The following is a 19,754-nucleotide window of genomic DNA, read 5'->3' on the forward strand; positions in this document are numbered from 1 at the left end:
ACCCAGCTGCCCCTGCACGTTCTGCATTGCAAAACTGGTGCCCTGGGGTTTGTTTCACATACACACAGGATTGTCAGATACAGCAAACTCAGAGTTTGCAGTGTGAGAAGGGGGCAGTTGCAGGGGACAGTCCTTGACCATGTTGTGGAATGAGTTTCAGAGTGGTGGTTTGGTTGGCTTTTTTATGGAGCAATCTTGCACCACTGTGAAGTCAAACTGTTTTTCCACAATTTCTGAGTGTTCAAGTAAATACCACGTACTTGGATGTTAAGAAGCATTTACACCCATGTTGATGGTGCTTTTGGCCACCTCCATATTGCATGCATTAGCTGAAAAACTGATATCTTTGGAAAGGGAGAATTAAAATCCTGTAAACTGGGGTACCTTTTACTGACCATGGTTAGTATCAGGGAGGGGGTGGGAGCTTGTTTGTGTGCATTTTGGTGGGGGTTGTTTGGATATTTTTTTTTTTTTCACCACAAAACAGAGAGCTGTGGTAAGGGGGGGAAATAAGCCTGTTTTTTGTAAAACACCAGCAGACTGAGTGATCATCTTGGCAGTTGAAAAAGGGTTTTAAACACCGGAGGGAATAGTGTGGGCATGTGTTAAGGGCAGTGGGAGCACTTGGCTCTGCAGGAAAAGGGATGGGACTGGACAACCTCTACGTGCTGGAAGTTTAACTGTCCAGTGGGAAGAGGCTTCTGTGTGCATGGTTTTCTTTTTTCCTGTGTTGGTGTTTTGTGGAATTGTGGAACAAAGTGGATTAGAGTGTGGTTGGGGGGAATTGAAGATTTTTCTGACAGAACAAGTCAAATTTGCTCTAGTGCTACAGTGCAGCTGTAAATTTATCATGCAACACCGCTGGTCACCTGTGTTGTGCGTGGTCATTTTTTTTTCCAATTTAGTAGCCACAGGCATCTCTTTAAATTAACAATATCCACAGGTACGATGTGACTGGTGTATGTGGGGGCAATGAAACTCACCTTCACTTCTTTAACTCAAAATTTCACTGGTTGTCTTTCTTTTCTTTTTGTTTTGTTTCAGGACTTGATTTCATTGGGGGTGAGGGGTCAAATTATCCCCGAAAATTTGACACTGCTCCTGGTACGATACATCCAGGCGCACTAACTGCCCCGGATACCTTTACTTTACAGCTTTTTTAAAAAAACCCTGAAATATCTGTGGATATGTAATTCTTCTCTCTCTTAATTTGTTCATTTTAATGAATACTTGACATTTGTTCTGACTGTGCTTTTACTAATGCTGACACCTTGAATATGAATCGGGAGAGGCTAACCCCAACTCCAGATTTTAGCTTCGGCCACTGCTTCTCGGTGCCCAGAGCAGCTCCGTGTCCACAGTGCTGGTGACAGAGCACCCCACCCGAGGGCAGGAGGCTGGAGGCAGCTCAGTCATATTCCCTTTGTCTTGCATCCTGAAAAGCTGTGACTTGCTGTTGCCCCTCTGCCGTTCCTGCAGCCTCCCTGCTGTTGCTGCTCAAGGTCACAACTGCTGCAAGGGGAGTGGGTCTGGTGGAACTCTCTCCGTGCTTTGCCTCTGCTCACAGCCACCGCTGGGTGAGCAGTGCCCAGTGGCTGCTCTGGCATGTTCCTGCTGCTTCTCCTCACCTCCCTGCAGTTGAAGATGATGGTGGATGTTGAGGTGACAGGGATGCTTGATGTTAAAGCTACTCAGTGCCTGGCCGCTTTATTTCCTGCTCTTGCACCTTCATGCCTTATGAAGCCAAGAGACACCCATGAGATGATCCAGTTTGCTGAATCCCATTGGTGTCCATAACAAGGCCAACATCATGTTTGACTGTCTCCTCCATCTAACCTGATGGAGGTTGATGCTAAAGAACCTTCCAGAAGAGCTTGCCACTTGACTCCTGAAGGTCAGGGCAGGAGGAGGAGTGTTGAGGCTGAGGAGTCTCTTTTGCAGGGACCCAACTGGCAGGCAGACAGTGTCTCTTGGTTCTCACCTCAGGATTAATCTTTAACTCCCACAGGCAGCACAAGGCCATCTGCTCCAGAGCTGCCATTGTGGTTTTGCTGCCCTTTGGCTTTGTTTGGATTTACATTCCTTTGAGGTGCAGACTGGGGGCCTTTGAGTCTGTTGCCCTTCCAGACCGAGGCAACAACAGGCCTGTATCTGGTTCTTGAGAGGCAGCAGACTGCCTGGTGGGCTGTGGGAGGAGCAGGTGGGGTGCTTATCTCCCAGTTTCAAATGAGGAGACTGTGTTTGAGGAGGGATGTGAACATCTCGGAGACACAATGGGATTTTTTTCCTTCACCACAATCATATTAGCCAACATGATGTTGGCTTAATTGTATTTTTTGCTCTCTTCCTGGTTTGAGGACCTTAAAGACCAGCAGCTCTTTGAAGGGCTTTCTGAAAGCAGAGAGGAGGGCTTGCTGTTCAGAAGACAACCCCTCTGAAATGGTGCCAGAAGGGTCAGAGTATTGCTTGTGTTGCAGTTCTCCCCTTCAGAAGAGCTCGATGGAGAGCAACACTCTTGGTTTCTTTAAAAAACCTCGCCACTCTGTGCTGGTTGGGAGCTTTCTGTAGCATTGCTGGTGAATGCCTGGCTGTACATGGCAGGTCTTTGTTTTTCCATCTGCTCCTTTGTGTGCAGGGAGCACAGGCTGTGCTGAGTTGGTGTCCACTACTGGGGTAGACTTGCTGGGAAAGCCCCGTCAATGGCTGCTCTTCATCTGCAGGGTTTCCTTCTGCTTTTTGTGTTGCTTTGCTTTTCTTCTCATTTTCCCCAAACAAGCAAGACTTAAGAGCCCTGGGCTGTGCTCCTGCATGCACAAAATCTTCTTGGGGCAGCTCTCTTGGCTTCCTGCTCTGTTGGCCACCTGCAGGTACATCCAGCTCCCATTCCACCTCTCGGGTAAGGTTTGAGCTGGAAGGATCTTCCTGATATCCATGAAAATCTGGAAAGCAACCTTCCTGCTACTGCTGTGAGGGCACAGAAAATTTGAGGAATGGGTGAATCTGGGTTTGTAAACCCCAGATGTGTTTTGCATTGACTGTGTTGAACTCTTGACGCTTCTGTCTGGGAAGGAGGGGGTAGACTAGCACATCTTGAGATTCCTGGCACTCTGGGAAGTCATGTTTTATTAGTATCTGTATTTCAAACTTGAATATAAAAGAAAATAAATCCTGGAAGGCTTCTTGAATTGGCTCAACTTGTCAAGGAAAACAAAACAGCAATGAAAAAATAATAACTCACTGATAAATACTTATTTCTTGCATTAAATTCCCCACTTCTAGACAGGCAGTTGTTTAAATATAATGTTAAAGTGTGTCCTGCAGAAGAATCCACAATGTTCTGCTTCCCCACATGCTATGTTTTATGCACTAAAAGGCTTTCAGCTTATAAAAAGGCTGATGCCAACTTGTTCCGTCTCTGGAAGTGTCTCCAAGATTAACCCTGTTGGCCCTGTCATGCTTTGTTGGTCTGGACTGGAAACAAGCTGTGCAAAACAGGGCTGGCTTTATGCTCTGAGGTTTTTGCAGATGTGAAATCTCCTGCTCTCCTCCCAACCCAAATTTCAGTTGATGAATGGATTCAGAAGTTGCCACACGATGTTTGAAGTACAGAGGTTAAACTCTGTGATGGAAGTGGGGGTCGGAACAAGTTGAATTTGCAGCCAGGCAAAACTCTTTTTATTTTCTGGTACATCTTGCTCTCTTAAATTGTGCTGTGGATTGTGGCTGAGCTTTTCCAGCTTTTCTCCCTGATGCTTTGAGCGTATCTCTGCAGCTGGTCACAGAAAATGCAGGAGTTGCTTAGTCCCTCAAATTTTCCCCTCTGAATCCCATTTGCCTCAGGAGGTCCTGGTGCACTGAGATTTCAAGACTTTTTTTGGCTGGGGGGAGGAGATGAATCACGGGAATGGCTCAGTTGTCCCTCAGTTTTATAGAAATTTAGGGTTTACCTGGGTGGTGAGATCCTGTGCCAGAGCTGGTGGGAAACTCGTGAGGGAGGTGCTCTGTCCGAGCTGCTGGGGTAACACCGACTGCTCCCAGGTGCACAAAGCTCCTGCAGTACAAGGGGAAGTCAGGAAAACGGCACAAGGAGGCTGGGGATGGTGCTGGGGCTTCCTTGCTAAGCTCAGCTCCCCTGTTGGGTGTTGGGAGGTGTGTGTTGCCCTGTCTGCCAGCCCAGCAGTCCCTCTCTTTCAGCTCAGCCTGTGGCAACAAGGCGGAGGTGGCCCTGTCGTGGTACCTTGCCCAGGAAGCGTGGGTTGGGGTCAACTGCTTTAACTTGCTTGGTTGGCAAATAGAAATCCTCCTGGCTACCTGCAAAGCTCCCCAGTGCTTCACCAGCTCTTGGAGGCAGAGCTTTGATGAGTGCATAACTTGTGTACCTGTTGTTGTCCTTGTAGGTGCGTGGAGGGCAGCGACAGAAGAATGGGGCACGGAGGACTGGAATGAAGATGTAGGTACTCTCCAAACCCCTCTCCTCCGTGCATCTGCCAGCAGGCTGCTGTCCTGTCTGTACACAGAGCTCTGAGGGGAGCTCAAAGCTCATCCTCTCCAAACTATGGGCAGAACCCCAGCCAGGCTCCCAGTTCCAGGAGCTATGAGGAATAAGTAATCATCACAACTTCTAAAAGATACGTGTAGTAGAGCTTGCCAGAGGAGCCCAAGGCAGGAAGGGATCTCCTAGGGCCTTAAGGCTGGTCCTCTCATTTCCTGTGACTGTATGATGGAATTCTTCCAAAAACTGGCCTGACTCTACACAGGACTCTTGCTCTGTCCCTCCGGTGGAGTGGCAGCTGGGGAAGGTTTGCCTTGGATCCCACCACGTGCTGTGGAGGAGGCAGCAGTGGTTTCCTGCATCTCATGTGCTTCTGCTCGTCCTTGTGACTTGGATGGAACAGAAGCTCTTGACTTGACTTTCTGCTGTGCTCTTTGGCGTGTCTTGCTGCCTTTCCTTCTCGACTCCATGTCTCCTTCAGGGGAGAATGGATGCTGTTAGCACCAGCTTTTGATGCCCCTATATCAGTTTCTTCTGAATTGGGCTTCAGTCCCTCTCCAAATCGAGGGAGGGCTTGTGTTATTGCAGATGGGAGCAGGGTTGAGCTTTTTTAGTACGATTGTTACTTTTGCATGCTCATTTTGGCTCAGCCAACAGACTGGGCAAGGAGGGGAAGTGTTTGCTTTCCAGGCACTCTGAGGGAAGTGCTCCTGCTGTGTTTGGAGACAGGGGCAGTTGGTTCAGTCAGGCCTCTGCTAGAAGGGAGCCTTTGAGAACCCTTCTTGCCTTCAGTGTGTGTGAGATGCTCCCAGGGGTTCCACATTTAGTTTTTTAACTCTGGCACTTTAATTTCTGGTGGTTCCTCAACCTTCTATTCCTTCAGGAATAAAAGCTGTTCATGTTCAGATATGTTCCAGGCTAAATCAGGTGGTCACCAGCCCTCCTCTTCACCCATTCTTGAGCAATGTTATTTTCCCTTCCGTAGTTGAAGTGGATCTGTTGGTCAGATCATCCAAGTGAGCTTGGATCATTGGAAGCTTAAGTATGGGTCCAAAGTTTCTTCCTTTGGCTTCTCTGCCAGTGCTCGCACCTCTCTGTGCAGAGGGTTTGGCAGATCCTCGCTGCGTGCCATCGACTCGGAGCACCAGCCCAGGGTCCCAGGAGCCCCCGTGGGTTTGTGGACTGTGGGAAATTTGTGGAAGGATTTTAGTTTGGCTTTTTTTTTTTTCTTTTTTTTTTTCCACTGGTGGGTGATTTGTGCACTTGCCCGAGAAGAAACAAATAAAAGCTGATTCTGATGGGAGCCAAATGCTAGGGAAGTTTAAGTCTAAACACTTGAATTTCTTGAGTCTCTCTGTGGCCGTTTGTCTCAAACATTCGTGTGCTTTGTGTCACAGGCACTGTTACAAGGCCCTGTTCTCACTTTTTAATTCCTTTTCCCTTTTTTACCTTTCAGCTGTCAGAGACAAAGATCTTCACTGCCTCCAACGTGTCTTCAGTGCCTCTGCCTGCTGAGAATGTGACAATCACAGCTGGACAAAGGTGAGTGCCCATGGTGATGCCGTTTACCCGGGAAAAGTGGCACGCAAGTCCTGGAGCAAGATGCCTTCTTGGACTAAACCTTGCCAGCTAGCTAAAACGCAACAGCTATGAATGAGATGAGGTGGATTTAAATGGAGAGGTTGAGTTAGGAATTTCTGGGTCCTAATCTTGGATTAGAGTTTTCCTAGGCTCTGCTGGTGGTTCTTCAGGTCTGGGGGCATTTTGCTGTGTTAAGTTAATGAAAAAAAATCAAAGGCTATTCAGGGTCTTGCTTGATCTTCCTCTCTCCTTTTGAGGTTGCTATTGGCAGTTGTGAGTTAATGTTTTGAAGATTCCTTTAATTTGTAAAGTTCAAGGTGTGAGGCTGGAGGGGGAATTCTGCTGGAATGGAAGCGGGAGCTCATGGTAGCCTTGGTTGGGTTTTCCTCTTTCTCTTCTCAGAATCGACCTCGCAGTCCTGCTAGGAAAGACACCCTCTTCTATGGAGACTGAGTCAACGAACCTGGAGTCATCCCAGACTCCTTCTCTGGCCCAGCCACTGGTGTTCAGCAATTCCAAGCAGACTGCTCTGTCCCAGCCTGCCTCTGGAAATTCCTTCTCTCACCACAGCATGGTAAGGCACTGCTGGTCTCTGCCAGTGGAGGTTTGATGGGGGTTACTCATTCCCTGACGTTCTCTGTCTGTTTGGGTAATGTGGGAAATGCGGTCCTGACACCTGCTTGCTGCTTGGGACTGGCAGAGCCAGATAATTTGCCAGTCCGCTTCAAATGCAGAGGCCTGAAGTTCATTGCTCAACTTGAAATAATTGGGTTAGTTCCGCCCCTGTTGCCCTTGTGTGATTTGCAACACACGGTTCTTCCCTGCTCAGAGGAAAGGAAAAACTCGTGGTCCAGGGCTTGCAACAATTTGAGAAGTGGAAGTGTTTGGGAACTGGTGCTGGATGGAACTGGGGGATGGAATGCTGGCATCTACTGGCAGGAGAGGGAAAAAGGCATTGAGTCAGAGATGTGCAGGGACGTGGGCAGATGTTGCTTTGTGTAATTTAAGCAAAAAGAAATAAAAATTGTGCACTTAATGGTGAGATAGTCGAGGAAGGATTTTCAAAACCACCTTAACATAAAGCCAAACTGTCCAGGTGTTTCTTTTTTAGTGCAACCAAGTGCATGAGAATAATTGAGAGCATTTTTAACATTCTGTCCATTAGCTTCCCTTGTAACCCTCTGTGGCTGTACCATGCTGTGGGTTGGGTGAGAGATGGTCATTCCTGCACTCACACGTGATGGAAGGCTGGGAGAGGAGTATGAGCCCTCTCTGCCAGCAGTGTGTGTGCGTTTGGAGCTCAGGAGTGTTAAGCTGAGGCACCCAGTGAGAAGCAGCAGGGTTCAGTGCCTTCAGGTTTATGTTAAGAGATGTTCCTGTCCTCTGAGCCGAGTTCCAATCCGTGGGAGACGTTGACTTTGTTATCTCCTTGTTGAAATTGCAGGTGAGCATGCTGGGGAAAGGGTTTGGAGATGTCGGGGAGGCCAAAGGCAGCAGTACCACAGGGTCTCAGTTTCTGGAGCAGTTCAAGACAGCCCAGGCATTGGCTCAGCTGGCAGCTCAGCACACCCAGCCTGCTGGGAGCACCACTGCTGCTTCCTGGGACATGGGATCCACCACGCAGACCTCGTCTCTGGTGCAGTACGGTAAGGAAAAGGAAAAGCAGCGCGGCCCCCCAGAGTGGCAGAGTGTGTTCCCACCCACAACTGCAGAGGCAGCAGGGGGAGGGACTCAGCAGATCACAAGTTCACAACCAAGCCAGCTGAGCTGGAGAAATTAAAAGAACTGTGGGACCAAGTTTGTGAGCCTAAAATGTAATAGTGTGTGTGAGTCTCTCCCTGTTCCTTTTCTACTCGGAACAGTTGAATCCATCATTCCAGCATGCTTCAAGGCCAAGGATCTGGCATTCCTGAGCCTCTCAGAGTGTGCAGAACTACCTCCTGATGTAAAGTTGTGCCAGAAAAAGGTCTGAAAGGGCACCTCTGGAGAATAGGTCCTGAATACCAACACTTGTCAGTCTCATCTCCCTGCTGACCTGATGTTATCTTCTAAGGGAATTCCACTTGCTGTTAAATGCCAAAAAGCAACTCTACCTCTGGGCTGGCCTGAGGGAATAAACAAGGATTGAGAGGCTCTTTTCAGATGAGATGCAGAGCTCTGCTGTGGTTGAGTGCCAGTGCCATTTCCTTCAGGTTACAGGGAAATGGCTCTGGTTCAAATCTAAGCTGAAGAAAAATCGAGCCCTGTCCTAGTGACAGTGAGGGTTGACAGCTTCTGATCTTCTCAGACAAGAAACCACAGAGGAGAGTCGGAGAGAACAGAAGCTGGTTTTTATAAGCTATGCTAAGGCTTAGTGGAAGGAGGAAGGTGGTGCAAAGACCTGAGGGTGGCAGCCCTGAGCAGTGATGTTGCTTGGAGATACCCAGTCCCTGCAGGGGAAGGAGCAGGCAATGGAATAATGGAATGCTGGTAGCAACGAGGGAGGAAGCGGCACCAGGCTGGTGCAGGGTAAGGGACTCTGGAGTCCAGCTTTTCTTGGAGAATGGAGGACTTCTGCCATGCAAGCTGGCTTTGTCCTGTAGAGATGGTGGAAGGAGCTGAGGGGAGAGGAGCTTAAAAAGGCTTGGCACTGATGGTGGTGAGAGCACAAGGCTGGGAGTGGAGATGCTGGGGATCTCTGCTCTCTGATTTTAACAGGCTCCAGGATGACTCATAGTAGGAAACGAATTTTTTTTTTTACTTGCTAAGTGTCAGAACTTGATTTAGTTTTAAGGCAACATACTCTGCTCACTCACCTGCGTCTCATCCCATAGATCTCAAGAACCCAACAGACTCTTCCGTGCATAGTCCCTTCACTAAGCGTCAGGCCTTCACGTCAACTTCGACCATGATAGAAGTGTTTATGCAGGAGAAACAGCCTGTGGTGACGGCCTCCACAACCACACCGGCACCCCCATCCTCTCCGCTGCCCAGCAAAACCAATCCTGTGCCCCAGATGTCCCCAGGGTCCTCGGATAACCAGTCCTCAAGTCCCCAGCCTGCACAGCAGAAGCTGAAGCAGCAGAAGAAAAAAGCATCATTAACATCGAAGGTGCGGACTGGTGGTGGGGAAGGAGGTGTCAGACTGTGTTAGAGCTACAGAAGCATCTGTTTGGGCTGGTGAGGGAAGGAAGGTCTGGGGTTGCCCTTCCTGCTGTTAGGATGGGGTGTTTGTGGGGGTGATGGAGTTACATGCCAGCTTGGGTTGAACGTGTAACTCAGAGGCTGCAAACTTGTAGCTGCCATCGTGACCTGGGAAATATGGGCTCTAAAACAGCTCTCTCTGCTGATCCCAGGGAGTGACTGGGCCATTCTGTTGCTCCTCCCTTGCAGATTCCTGCCCTTGCAGTGGAAATGCCTGGCTCAGCGGATATCTCAGGGCTAAACCTGCAGTTTGGGGCATTGCAGTTTGGTTCAGAGCCTGTTCTCGCCGAGTACGAGTCGACGCCCACGACCAGCGCCGCCGTTAGCCAGCCTCAGAGCAGCCTGTACACCAGCACGGCCAGGTGAGCACCACGAGCCCCTAATCCAAGTAGGCAGCTTTGGAAGGTCGCTGATCCCACGGACTTGAGTTGTGCTGCATACTAGTAGACCCTTTCTGACTGTGCTGTAGTCACAAAGGGGGGACAGTGTATGCAACAGCAAAGCACAAGTTGCCAGCAGACTCATCGGGCAGCTCTGTGGCTGTTTCGACCTGCAGCACTTGCACACAAAGCGGAGTTTTCCTGCTGCCCTTAAAATGTGTTGCTGGAAACACAGGAGGGGAATCCCCAGCACAGCTGCTCTGTGTCCCTGGTGAACAGACTGAGTGCTTTGTCCTGCTTTTAGCCTGGCAAACCGGGACACAGTGGGGTAGGTGTATCTACGGTGAGGGTGCCTTGCCAAAGCAATGTGTTTCTGTCTTCTCTTGGGCTGACCCTCAGTAACTAGCCAGTCTCTTAAGTGCCAGCACCTGAGCGGTGGCAGCTCATGAAGTGTTACCTAAGGCAGCGTGTGAGGCAAGGCTGTGGCTGGGTGCCAGCATCCTCCCATGGTTTGCCTACCCCTGCTCTCTGGGCATGTTTCTTGGTTTGGCTGCTTCATGTGGTGCCTTTATGCTGATGCTTGGGCTCTTCATCTTGAATGATTTTTTTCCCCCCCCCCTCCTTTGTAGCGAATCTTCATCCACGATTTCGTCCAATCAAAGCCAGGAGTCTGGTTACCAGAGCGGCACGATACAGACAGCAACATTTACCTCCCAGAACAGCGCTCAGGGACCACTGTACGAACAGAGATCCACCCAGACGAGGCGATACCCCAATTCCATCTCCTCCTCGCCCCAGAAAGATCTGACCCAGGCTAAGGTAAGAGAACAGCTTTTATCGCCTGTTGTGCTGAGTGAGCCTTGTGTGTGAAGCAGTGTCTCAGGGGGAAGCTGAGTGGTTTATCGAGTGGTTCTCCAGCCTCACTGTGTGGCTCACGAGCTCTCATCTGGCTGCTCCCAGTGCCCTCAGCTGTGCTACGTACCTGGGACTGAGCCAGTGGTGTCAAGTTGATTGCAAGGTGTGTGTTGTGTCTCACACAGTTACTCTGCTAGAGAGGGGTGTGCTGGTGAAGGATTCCATTTCCTCTTAAGGAGTTGGTTCTTGCATGCTGCACACCAGTTCAGTAACATCAGGTTTGGCTAATGAATGTGGGTTGAAGAGGTTGAGGTAGTCTTAACAACCAGCAGCAGAGAAACTTCTTGGACTGATTTCTCAAATATACACGTGGGGATCCTGCTGGCATGGGGCTAGTTGACCTTGGAACTGTGACCCCAACACAGTCTGTTGACATGTGTTGCTAGCAGGACCTTTCCTTAAACTGAGGAGGGAGTGTGGGAGGGAGCTGACAAGAGCTCTGCCTCTGGAAATGTGCAGCTGTGATGCCCAGTACTCCTTTTTTCTCTTCTTCCTCAGAATGGTTTCAGTTCTGTACAGCCCACGCCATTACAAACCACACAGGCCGTTGAAGGTAAGTGTCTGCCAGCACAGCAGGTGACCTGTGTCTCTCGTACTGCTCATGTTCTCTGCTTTGGATGAGAAGCCTTATCTGTGCTAATAATAAGTCCTTTCCTTGCTGGACTAATTGCTGCCATTTAGATTATTTGCTTGCCTCAAATGACCCTCTGTTGATGGGTCATGAGGTCCTTGATGAGTCACCAATGACAATAATTTATACTGCTTTGTTTGTAGAAGGCATCTGTAAGTCTTGAAGCTTTTTGTAGAGCCAGTGGCAGTGTAAATTGAGACATAAAACACAGTCACAAGTGTGTAACTGGTTGGCAGCAGTGAGGGAATCCCCAGATCTCCTGATTCCTTTGGCTGAGCATTTGCTGTTCCCTCTGGAAGATGCCAGTAGCTGCCCCTAACCCAAAGCTTTTGTTTTTAGGTGCTACAGGCCCCGCAGTGAAATCTGATTCCCCCTCTGCTCCCAGCATCACACCTCTCAATGATGGGGTGTCTGCGTCGTCCTTGCTGACAACAGCCAGCCAACACTCGACGACTCTGAGCAGCCTGAGCCACAGTGAGGAACTCCCCAGTACAACCACTGCCCAGCTCAGCAGGTGAGGAGCGTCGGGGGTGGATTTCTGGAGAAGCAGAACTAGAAGCAGGAATCCATACTAGACATCAGAGGCCGTCTGGTGCAATAAGGAAGACTGAGATGACTCATCCTGTCTGAGTAGATGGGGAATGGGATAGAGCCACCAATAGTGACTCTCTCACCTTGGTTTGACAACCTTTTATTTCTCCTCCTGCAGTGCATTACCCACCCAGCAGAACAGTCTGTCCTCATCCACATCCTCTGGGCGAACATCGACTTCAACTCTCCTGGTGAGTCTGGGTGTGCTCTCGCGCTCTGTGCCCTGTTCCCACTTGGCTTGGCCAGGTTCACTGGGGTGCCTGACCTTAGGGCTGTGGCTGTGACAGAACTTGCCAGGCCGCTGGCTGTCCTGCTGGAATTTGGGTGCTGTGTGGGGAGAGGACGGGGGATTATGTCAGAGCAGTGTCTGTGCACCTGTGGCTTGAGGTTGTTGACACCCTGCTTGTCTCTGACTGAGCAGCGGCTCTTTTGGGTTTGTAGCAGCCCTTGAAAGTGCTACAGAGTTGCAACCACGTCAGAGCAAACCTGTAGCTGATGCAGTGCTACCAAATGTCTCTACTGCTGGAGTTCTCATTAGTATGGAGTCCCTGGGTCTTGGCTTCTGCAGCAGAATAAATCTCCCTGCCACAAATGTGGTGTCTTGCCCTGTTCCCCCCAGCAGAGAGATGTGTTGGGACACAGCCACAGTGACAGCGCTGTCTCCCACACCACAGGAGAGGCTTGAAAACATTAGGGGTTGGCTGCTGTCAGGACTTTGAACTTAAGCCAGGTTTTCTTGTAGCCTACAGCCGTTCTCTGCAGCGACACCCAGGTGCAGACACAGCATGTGTTTCGTGCAGGCAGTGTCCTGTGGTACCTGTGCCTGGTCCCCTGACTCTCCTCCCTTCCTCCCCCAGCACACGAGTGTGGAGAGTGAAGCGAGCCTCCATTCTTCTGCTAGCACTTTCTCCACCTCCTCCAGCACGGTGTCGGCCGCGCCGCCGGTGGTCAGCGTCTCCTCCAGCCTCAGCAGCGTCAGCAGCCTGGGCCTCAGCCTCAGCAGCAACTCCACGGTGACGGCCTCCACTCGCAGCTCCGTTGCAACAACATCAGGTGCTTTCCTGGCTCCTGCTGTACAGGAGCTAAGAGACTGAGCTTTTGCTGATTGCTTCACTGTGGAACTTCTCATTTCTCTTCCTTTTTTTCAGGAAAAGCCCCTCCTAATCTCCCTCCTGGAGTCCCACCGTTGTTGCCCAATCCATACATCATGGCTCCAGGGTTGCTACATGCCTATCCAGTGAGTAGAACAATTGCTTTGTGGTAATGTCATGCCACCAGATCCCTCCCAGCTCCCTCTGCAGCAGGGAGGGATGCAGGATAGTGAGGAGACCAAAAACTGACATAGCTTGGTGGGGCTGCCTTGGACAGGTGGAGTTTGAACCTCCTGTTTTCCATGTGCCCGTTGAGGTAAATGTCTGTCCTAATGACCCCAGAGCAGAGTCTCTGTACCTGTTCTCATCGATGTCCCCAGCCTCTGGGGAGCAGCAGCCCTTGGGCAGAGCACGGTGCATAGGAACATGGAGCTGTGTTAGATATGTGGTGTGACAAAGGGCAAGCACAGTCAGGGCAAGGGTGGCGACTCCCACAAGGTCTCAGGGTGTGTCACAGCCCTCTCCTAAAGGTGAGAACAGATTTCAAGGAAAAACTGCTCAGGGGCTGTGTGGTCTGGAGCACTTGTCCTTTGAGCAGCTCACAGGAACCCCCACCAGCATCAGCCTGCAAAGGGGCTGGCTGCCTGGACTTAGGGGATCGTTTGACTGCTGACCCACTGCTTCTGGTTTTATCTCATGTTTATCTAAAAGTTCAATCTAAAGTGAGATAAGCATCTTTATCTAGTCCATGTCCCTCATATCATCTGCTGTTCTATTTCTAGCCACAGGTGTACGGATACGATGACTTGCAAATGCTCCAGACGAGATTCCCATTGGTGAGTAGTGCAGAGTGACAGGGACACACCACTTCTGCTGGCTCTAAGGGCTGGGGGGGTATAGACAGGTCAGGCTGTGGGTAGTCCCAGAGAGCTGGAAAAATGGGATGCACCTCTCTTGTGACAGCCATCAGAGTTAATCAGTTGCTTAACACATGGGAAGTTGGGTGCATGAGTTACTCATCAGCAGTATCCCTTGTGGGGCTGGGGAGCGTGAGAACTACAGCATCAGGGCTGTTGTAGAGACTCACCTCTGATCCTTGACAGTGACTAAATACTTATTAAAACGGGCTTTACTTAGTGATAGGACATGTCCATTTTATTTTGAAGCAGAGGGGAAAGTCCAGGCAGTTTAAGGGCTGCTTACTAGTAGACCTTATCTGGTTCTAATAGCCAGATCAGGGGGATGGTGCGTGCCAGAAAAACCTGGGGCTACAACAGGTCGTGATCAGCCTGGATGTGGCTGGTTGAACTCTGATACCCTGACATATCTTGCAGGTGCAGGACAGGAATTCCTCTGTCCCGAAAGATACTGCTTTGCACCTTTAGACAGAGCTGATAAAACATCTGCTTTTGTTTTTCTTCATCAGGATTACTACAGCATCCCGTTCCCTACACCCACCACCCCGCTGACTGGAAGAGATGGCAGCCTGAGCAGCAATCCGTACTCTGGTAGGGAAAAAGTCTGCTCCAAATCCCATTCCATCAGGGTTTGTGCTGCTGCTACTGGTGTCCTGTGCCTTTGTCTGCTGGAGCTACGTCTGCACCAGCGTCCTGCACTGCCTTTGGCTGGAGCGTGTCTCACAGCTAAATTCTTGTCTTCCCCTTGGACATCTGGTTTTGTCAAGGCCTGTTATTGGGAAGAGGTGGGCGAGTAGGAGTTAGTGTGGCAGTTGGAAAGGGAGTGAGGAAGGGCTGAGGAGTCCAGCTGGGGAACTGCTCTCCAAGCAGTGGTGAGGCCAAGCACTCAAGCACTGCGAGTAAAAATACAAAAACAATAAAAAATATGGAGAAATTAAGTTTTTTGTCTATGGCACAGTCTTATCAAGAAGACTAGTTGGACATATGGGACCTGTCAAACCTGAACCAGGCACTCAGCAGTTGCCTGACCGCTCACTGACCTTGGTAGATGTGTTTATGCACTGCCAACCTGCAGTGGGCAGTAACTGTGCTGAGCTTTCACATGCTTTAGGAATCGTTGCACTTCGAGGTTGGCTATTTTTCCAGCACTGATTCTCCCTGGCTTCAGCAGGAGCCAGTTTGTGTGGAAGTGCTTTTGCCCAGCTGAGGCTGGAATGCCAAGCTTGGAGCGTGGCCTTGTGTGAGCTCTGAGCTGCAGAGTTTTTGTGTGGAAGAACCAAGCAGGTGCTCACGAAGAGCAGCACAGGGAGCTTCCCCCAGCCCTGCAGCCAAGCCCTCCACAGCCCAGGCAAGGAACTGGGTTGTGTTCAGTCCTGCTGCTGGTGCACAGGGAGGGATGAGGGAGAGCTGTAGTACCAGGCTTTGCACAGGCAGCCAGCAGCAGGCTTATCCCGTGCTGGACTGTGGGCTGAGGTCAGGCAGGGCAGCACAGTAGCTGAGCTGCTGTGGGCTTCCCTTCCTCTCTGTAGTCTTCTCAGGGCCAAGAAGTAATTAGCAGCTTTGCCTTATCAGTGTGCAAAGGTCTGAAGGTTTGTGAGGGCGGCAGGCTTTTGCAGTGGCAGGAGGAAAAACTGATTCAAGTAGCTGTTTATCAAAAGGCTGGGTCAGCTTTGGGCTGAGCTGGAACAGGCCAGGATCTGGTACGTGTGTTCTTCACTCTCACCTCCTCTATTTCAGGTGACTTAACAAAATTTGGCCGAGGTGATGCCTCTTCCCCTGCTCCTGCAACAACTCTGGCACAGCCTCAGCAGAGCCAGACCCAGACCCATCACACCACGCAGCAGACGTTCCTGAACCCGGCGCTGCCTCCTGGCTACAGTTACACCAGTCTGCCGTACTACACAGGGGTACCAGGGCTCCCAAGCACCTTCCAGTATGGGCCCGCCGTGTTCCCTGTGAGTCTCCTGGAGGCAGGGGGTGGGATTTGGGCAGGGGGGTGGCACAGCAAAGCCTCTCCTCACTCTGCCCCTCTCTGTTCGTGTAGGTTGCTCCTACCTCTTCCAAGCAGCATGGTGTGAATGTCAGCGTCAACGCATCAGCGACCCCTTTCCAACAGCCCAGTGGCTACGGCTCTCATGGGTACAGCACTGGTAAGAGAGCTGTTGGAGCACCTTCCACGGTAGCAGGGCTTGCTCCCAGTCTCACTGGCCATGCTGGGGACTGCTGTCTTCCAGCAGTAAGAGAGGAGAATGCCTGGGTGCCACTCTCGTGTCATTTGATTATCCCTGGAAAAGCCCAGGATTGTTCTGCATCCACATCTGGAGCATGTTTGGGAGGTACAGAGCACTTCATGCCCTCCTCTGTGCCCCACAGTCGAGTGGATGGGACCTTGGACCCCTGTCAGAAGCTGAATTGTTTGGTTTTATTTGATTTGTTGTTTTTTTTTTTTTTTAACTGCCTCTATGTGATCAATAGAACAGCAATTATTCTGGATTTTAATTCATTTCCCACCAGTGTTTGGCAGACACTTTCTAGGGAGCTGTCCTTGATTCAAAGATGCAGGAAGGTTGTGAACCTGCTGCCTGTCTGGGTACTGGTTTCATTGGTTGGCATCCAGCTGACTGACACAGGGGTGCATTTGGGTCCCTCTTCCAGCCTTCAAATTCCCCTTGTCCCTCTTCTCACTACATTAGAGCCCTTCAAGATACTATTTTCTCTTTGTGAAGGTCCTCCAGCTTTGTACCAGGTCACCTTGTGCTGAGTCCTTCAAACCTCTTTGATTTCAGCACTTTTTCTGCACCTTTAACGGTCACTGAGTTCTCCTCTGGGCCACCCTGTTTTACAGACAGCCCCGTGCAGGTTGTGTTGGCAGTCACTGCACCAACTATCCCAGCCCACAGCTGAGTTGCCTTTACATGCAGTTGCCTGTTTTACACACGAGAAGCTCTCAGGCTGTTCTTGCTGCCGTGTTCCACGCTGGGGGTTTGTTTCTGTGTCTCTGTGCTGCATTCCCCAGCTCTCCTCAGAGCTGCTGTTTCCTCTGTGTTTTTCCAGCCCCTCACTTGGTTTCTGGACTCTTGTCCAGAGCAGAAGAACTTTAACTCGTATGGGTGCTTTGCTCATGGCCATGCCAGGACCTTGCTCCCCAGGCTGATCTGTCTTCCGACCTTCCCTGGCCACCAGAGCTCTCCATCAGGTGCTGCTGGTTGTCAGCAGCTCCTGCTGAACTGGTGGCTGCTGCCTAACGCTCTCCTGCCTCTCCCTCCTCCCCAGGTGTATCCGTGACATCCAGTAATACAGGCGTGCCGGACATCTCGGGCTCTGTCTACTCCAAAACTCAGGTCAGTGTCTGTGAGTGCTCCCTGCGTGGCAGCAGAGGGGAAGCTGAGCTCTGAGACAGCCTCCCTGTGCAATAAAGGTCTCTTCCCCTTGTATTGGTCAGCCAGGGAGAAGAGAAATGCTTGACCTTCCCCAGTTTAGAGCAATCCTAAGCCCAGAAAGAGCCACAGGGAGAGACTGACTGTGGGCCCATGACGTGTAGAGCTGGGGAGGGGCACGCTGCCAGCCTGGCTCCCAGCCCTTACTCCAGTGTTGGCATCCTCTCCTCAGCAATCCTTCGAGAAGCAGGGATTTCACACTGGAACCCCAGCAGCCTCCTTTAACCTGCCTTCGGCGCTGGGCAGCGGTGGCCCCATCAACCCTGCGACGGCGGCGGCGTATCCCCCGACCCCCTTCATGCACATCCTGACCCCGCATCAGCAGCCGCACTCGCAGATCCTCCACCACCACCTGCAGCAGGACGGGCAGGTGAGCGATGCCCCTGGCACTCCAGCCCCTCGCTGGGGTATCTCCTGGAGCTCTTCCTCCCCCTCCACCCCCTGGTTTCCCTCCCTCCTCCCTCCCTCATGCCCTGCAGCGGACACACGCGGTGACACACACACACCCGCACATACACACACAGAGAGGTGAGGGCACACCTGGGGTGTGCTCTGCTGGGGGGGGTACTTGGCACAACCCCCCAAGCTGCCAGGCTGCGCTAGGAATGGCCAGGTAGTGCCCCCACACGCAGACACACCCGGAGCGCCCCAATCTCCCCCATCCTCAGAGGGGCAGCCCCGCAGGCCAAGCAGCAAAGGAGTCACTCGCCACAGCCACGACCCTGCTGGAGCTTTCAGGTCTAACCATGGATTTTTACTGTCATAGTTTGTCCCTTTATTTTACATATCCTGGTACTGCAACAGCTTCCATATTTGCAGATGATACTGTGCTGCCAACGCCAGCAGGAAGATCAGGTAATGAACTCTCTGATAATGCATTGCACTTGCCCTGGGGTCTCCCCCTGCCCTTCAAGGCTGCCCAGGCTCAAGTAGCCTCTTCCTTCTCCCCCACGGCCACACAAGGTGAGGAGAGAGGCCCTCAGTCGGTATGTGCACACACACACACTCCCGCGTGCAGACACACACGTCCCTGCGCTGACCCTTCCCGCTCCCTGCTGCCCCTGGCCCCATGTGCTGTGCCCTGGAGGAAGGCACGGAGCAGGGGGAGGGTGCTGGGGCTGCAGGGGCACAGGCAGGACAGCCCCAGTGCCAGAGGTGGAGCAGCAGACGCCGAGGAGGAGCCGTGGCCGCAGTGCCTGGCAGGGCTGAGGCATTGTCCTGCAGAGTGGGCTGGGGCCGGTTCCCCCCACACTCACCACCCGCTTCTCCTTCTGCCCCTTCCTGCAGAGCGGCTCTGGGCAGCGCAGCCAAGGCAGCTCCATCCCCCAGAAATCCCAGGCCAACAAATCTGCCTACAACAGCTACAGCTGGGGCGCCAACTGAGGCCGGGCCCCCCCGCCACCACTTTGCTTCTGGAAGAGAATCCCGGCTACCCCGATGATGCTGAAGGATCCCAGGGAGGAGAGAGCCCTGTGGTGGGGAGTGCCCAGGCCCCCACCCCCGGCAGGGTCCCGCAGGGCAGGCCGCAGGCGCCTCTGCGTTGTCTGTCTTCAGCCACTTTCCTGTTGTATGTAATATAGAATTTGTATTTTTTCTTTTTTTTTTTTTTTTCCTTTTTTTTTTTCTCTCTGCATTCAGATCTGAACCGTTTGCCGTAGGGGCCTTTTTTGGTTTTTACTCCTTTCTGTCCCCTCTCCCCTCCTGCTGCCCCAGAACCTCTCAGATCCAAAGGAGTGGAAGCTGCGAGTCGCCTACAGCAAACCCCCTTATTATTAGGAATAAGACCAGTAATTGATATGAGCAGCATTGTAAGATTAATTAGTTGAAGTGTTTTTTTTGTACCGTGTTCTAAATTTAATGGATAAATGTGTCTTGTATATAAAAACAAAAACCCCATGCCGTCCTCTAGTTCTCTCATTTCCTCCCCCCTCCACTGCTGTCTGACAGAGGGCCCCCCCATTATTTTACATTCTCCATCTGCCCCCCTCCCTCCTCACGGGCCTGAGTGCAGGTCCTGCTCCCCTTGCACGCTGTAAGTATCTTCTGCTTTTGGGTTGGGTTTTTGGGGGGGATTTTTTTTTGTTTCGTTTTTTTTTTTGTTTCTTTTTTCTATGCAGTCCAGATCTTGTATTTTTCAGTTCCACCTGGTCCCTTCAGCTGCAGCCCCAAGTGGGGATTTACTGAAGAGAATAAAGATCACAAAGTGATGTGTGTATTTTTTCCACCTTTCAGCCTGGTTCCCTATTTTTGGTGCAGGGGGTGGGAGGCCCTAGATGGGCGGGGGGGGTAGCAATGCTTCCCCCACCTCTCCCCACCGTCTCGCTGTTTTGTTTTGGTTGGTTGGTTTTTGGTTTTTTCTTTTTGTCCCTTGCTTTTGTGGATTTTTTCCTCTTCCTGGCTGCAGCTCTGGCCAGCAGCAGGATCCTAGCACAGGGACATTGTCAAAGTCCTTTCCCCCGAGATTCCCACCTTCCACTTCTTCCCTTCCACTGCTCATCTCGGAGCTTGGGGGGCTCCACCCTCGCCCCCCGTGTCC

General features: G+C 51.4%; 1 protein-coding gene across 8 annotated transcripts in view; it reads left to right on the top strand.

Annotated features, from left to right (window-relative positions):
• The window catches only part of UBAP2L (ubiquitin associated protein 2 like), a 30,030-nt gene extending 10,605 nt beyond the window's left edge, over window positions 1–19,425 (top strand). For 2 of the 8 annotated variants that reach the window (XM_027904507.1, XM_027904508.1), the window contains exons 9-29: window positions 1,045–1,119; window positions 4,398–4,450; window positions 5,949–6,034; window positions 6,476–6,647; window positions 7,518–7,719; window positions 8,887–9,164; window positions 9,446–9,618; window positions 10,266–10,455; window positions 11,050–11,104; window positions 11,522–11,696; window positions 11,892–11,964; window positions 12,631–12,826; window positions 12,922–13,010; window positions 13,647–13,700; window positions 14,291–14,372; window positions 15,519–15,736; window positions 15,826–15,931; window positions 17,055–17,122; window positions 17,391–17,588; window positions 18,023–18,073; window positions 18,506–19,425. In XM_027904507.1, coding sequence (XP_027760308.1) covers window positions 1,045–1,119; window positions 4,398–4,450; window positions 5,949–6,034; window positions 6,476–6,647; window positions 7,518–7,719; window positions 8,887–9,164; window positions 9,446–9,618; window positions 10,266–10,455; window positions 11,050–11,104; window positions 11,522–11,696; window positions 11,892–11,964; window positions 12,631–12,826; window positions 12,922–13,010; window positions 13,647–13,700; window positions 14,291–14,372; window positions 15,519–15,736; window positions 15,826–15,931; window positions 17,055–17,122; window positions 17,391–17,588; window positions 18,023–18,073; window positions 18,506–18,601 — 2,690 coding nt within the window. In that variant the 3' untranslated portion in view covers window positions 18,602–19,425. The remainder of the gene's footprint in view (window positions 1–1,044; window positions 1,120–4,397; window positions 4,451–5,948; window positions 6,035–6,475; window positions 6,648–7,517; window positions 7,720–8,886; window positions 9,165–9,445; window positions 9,619–10,265; window positions 10,456–11,049; window positions 11,105–11,521; window positions 11,697–11,891; window positions 11,965–12,630; window positions 12,827–12,921; window positions 13,011–13,646; window positions 13,701–14,290; window positions 14,373–15,518; window positions 15,737–15,825; window positions 15,932–17,054; window positions 17,123–17,390; window positions 17,589–18,022; window positions 18,074–18,505) is intronic. The other 6 variants (XM_027904511.1, XM_027904510.1, XM_027904512.1 and 3 more) reach the window with 6 other exon arrangements.
• Window positions 19,426–19,754: the final 329 nt, after the last annotated feature.

This window comes from Empidonax traillii, unplaced genomic scaffold, assembly GCF_003031625.1.
Source record: "Empidonax traillii isolate 1590-97213 ecotype Southwest subspecies unplaced genomic scaffold, ASM303162v1 scaffold1063:size215077, whole genome shotgun sequence".
Lineage (NCBI taxonomy): Eukaryota > Metazoa > Chordata > Aves > Passeriformes > Tyrannidae > Empidonax > Empidonax traillii.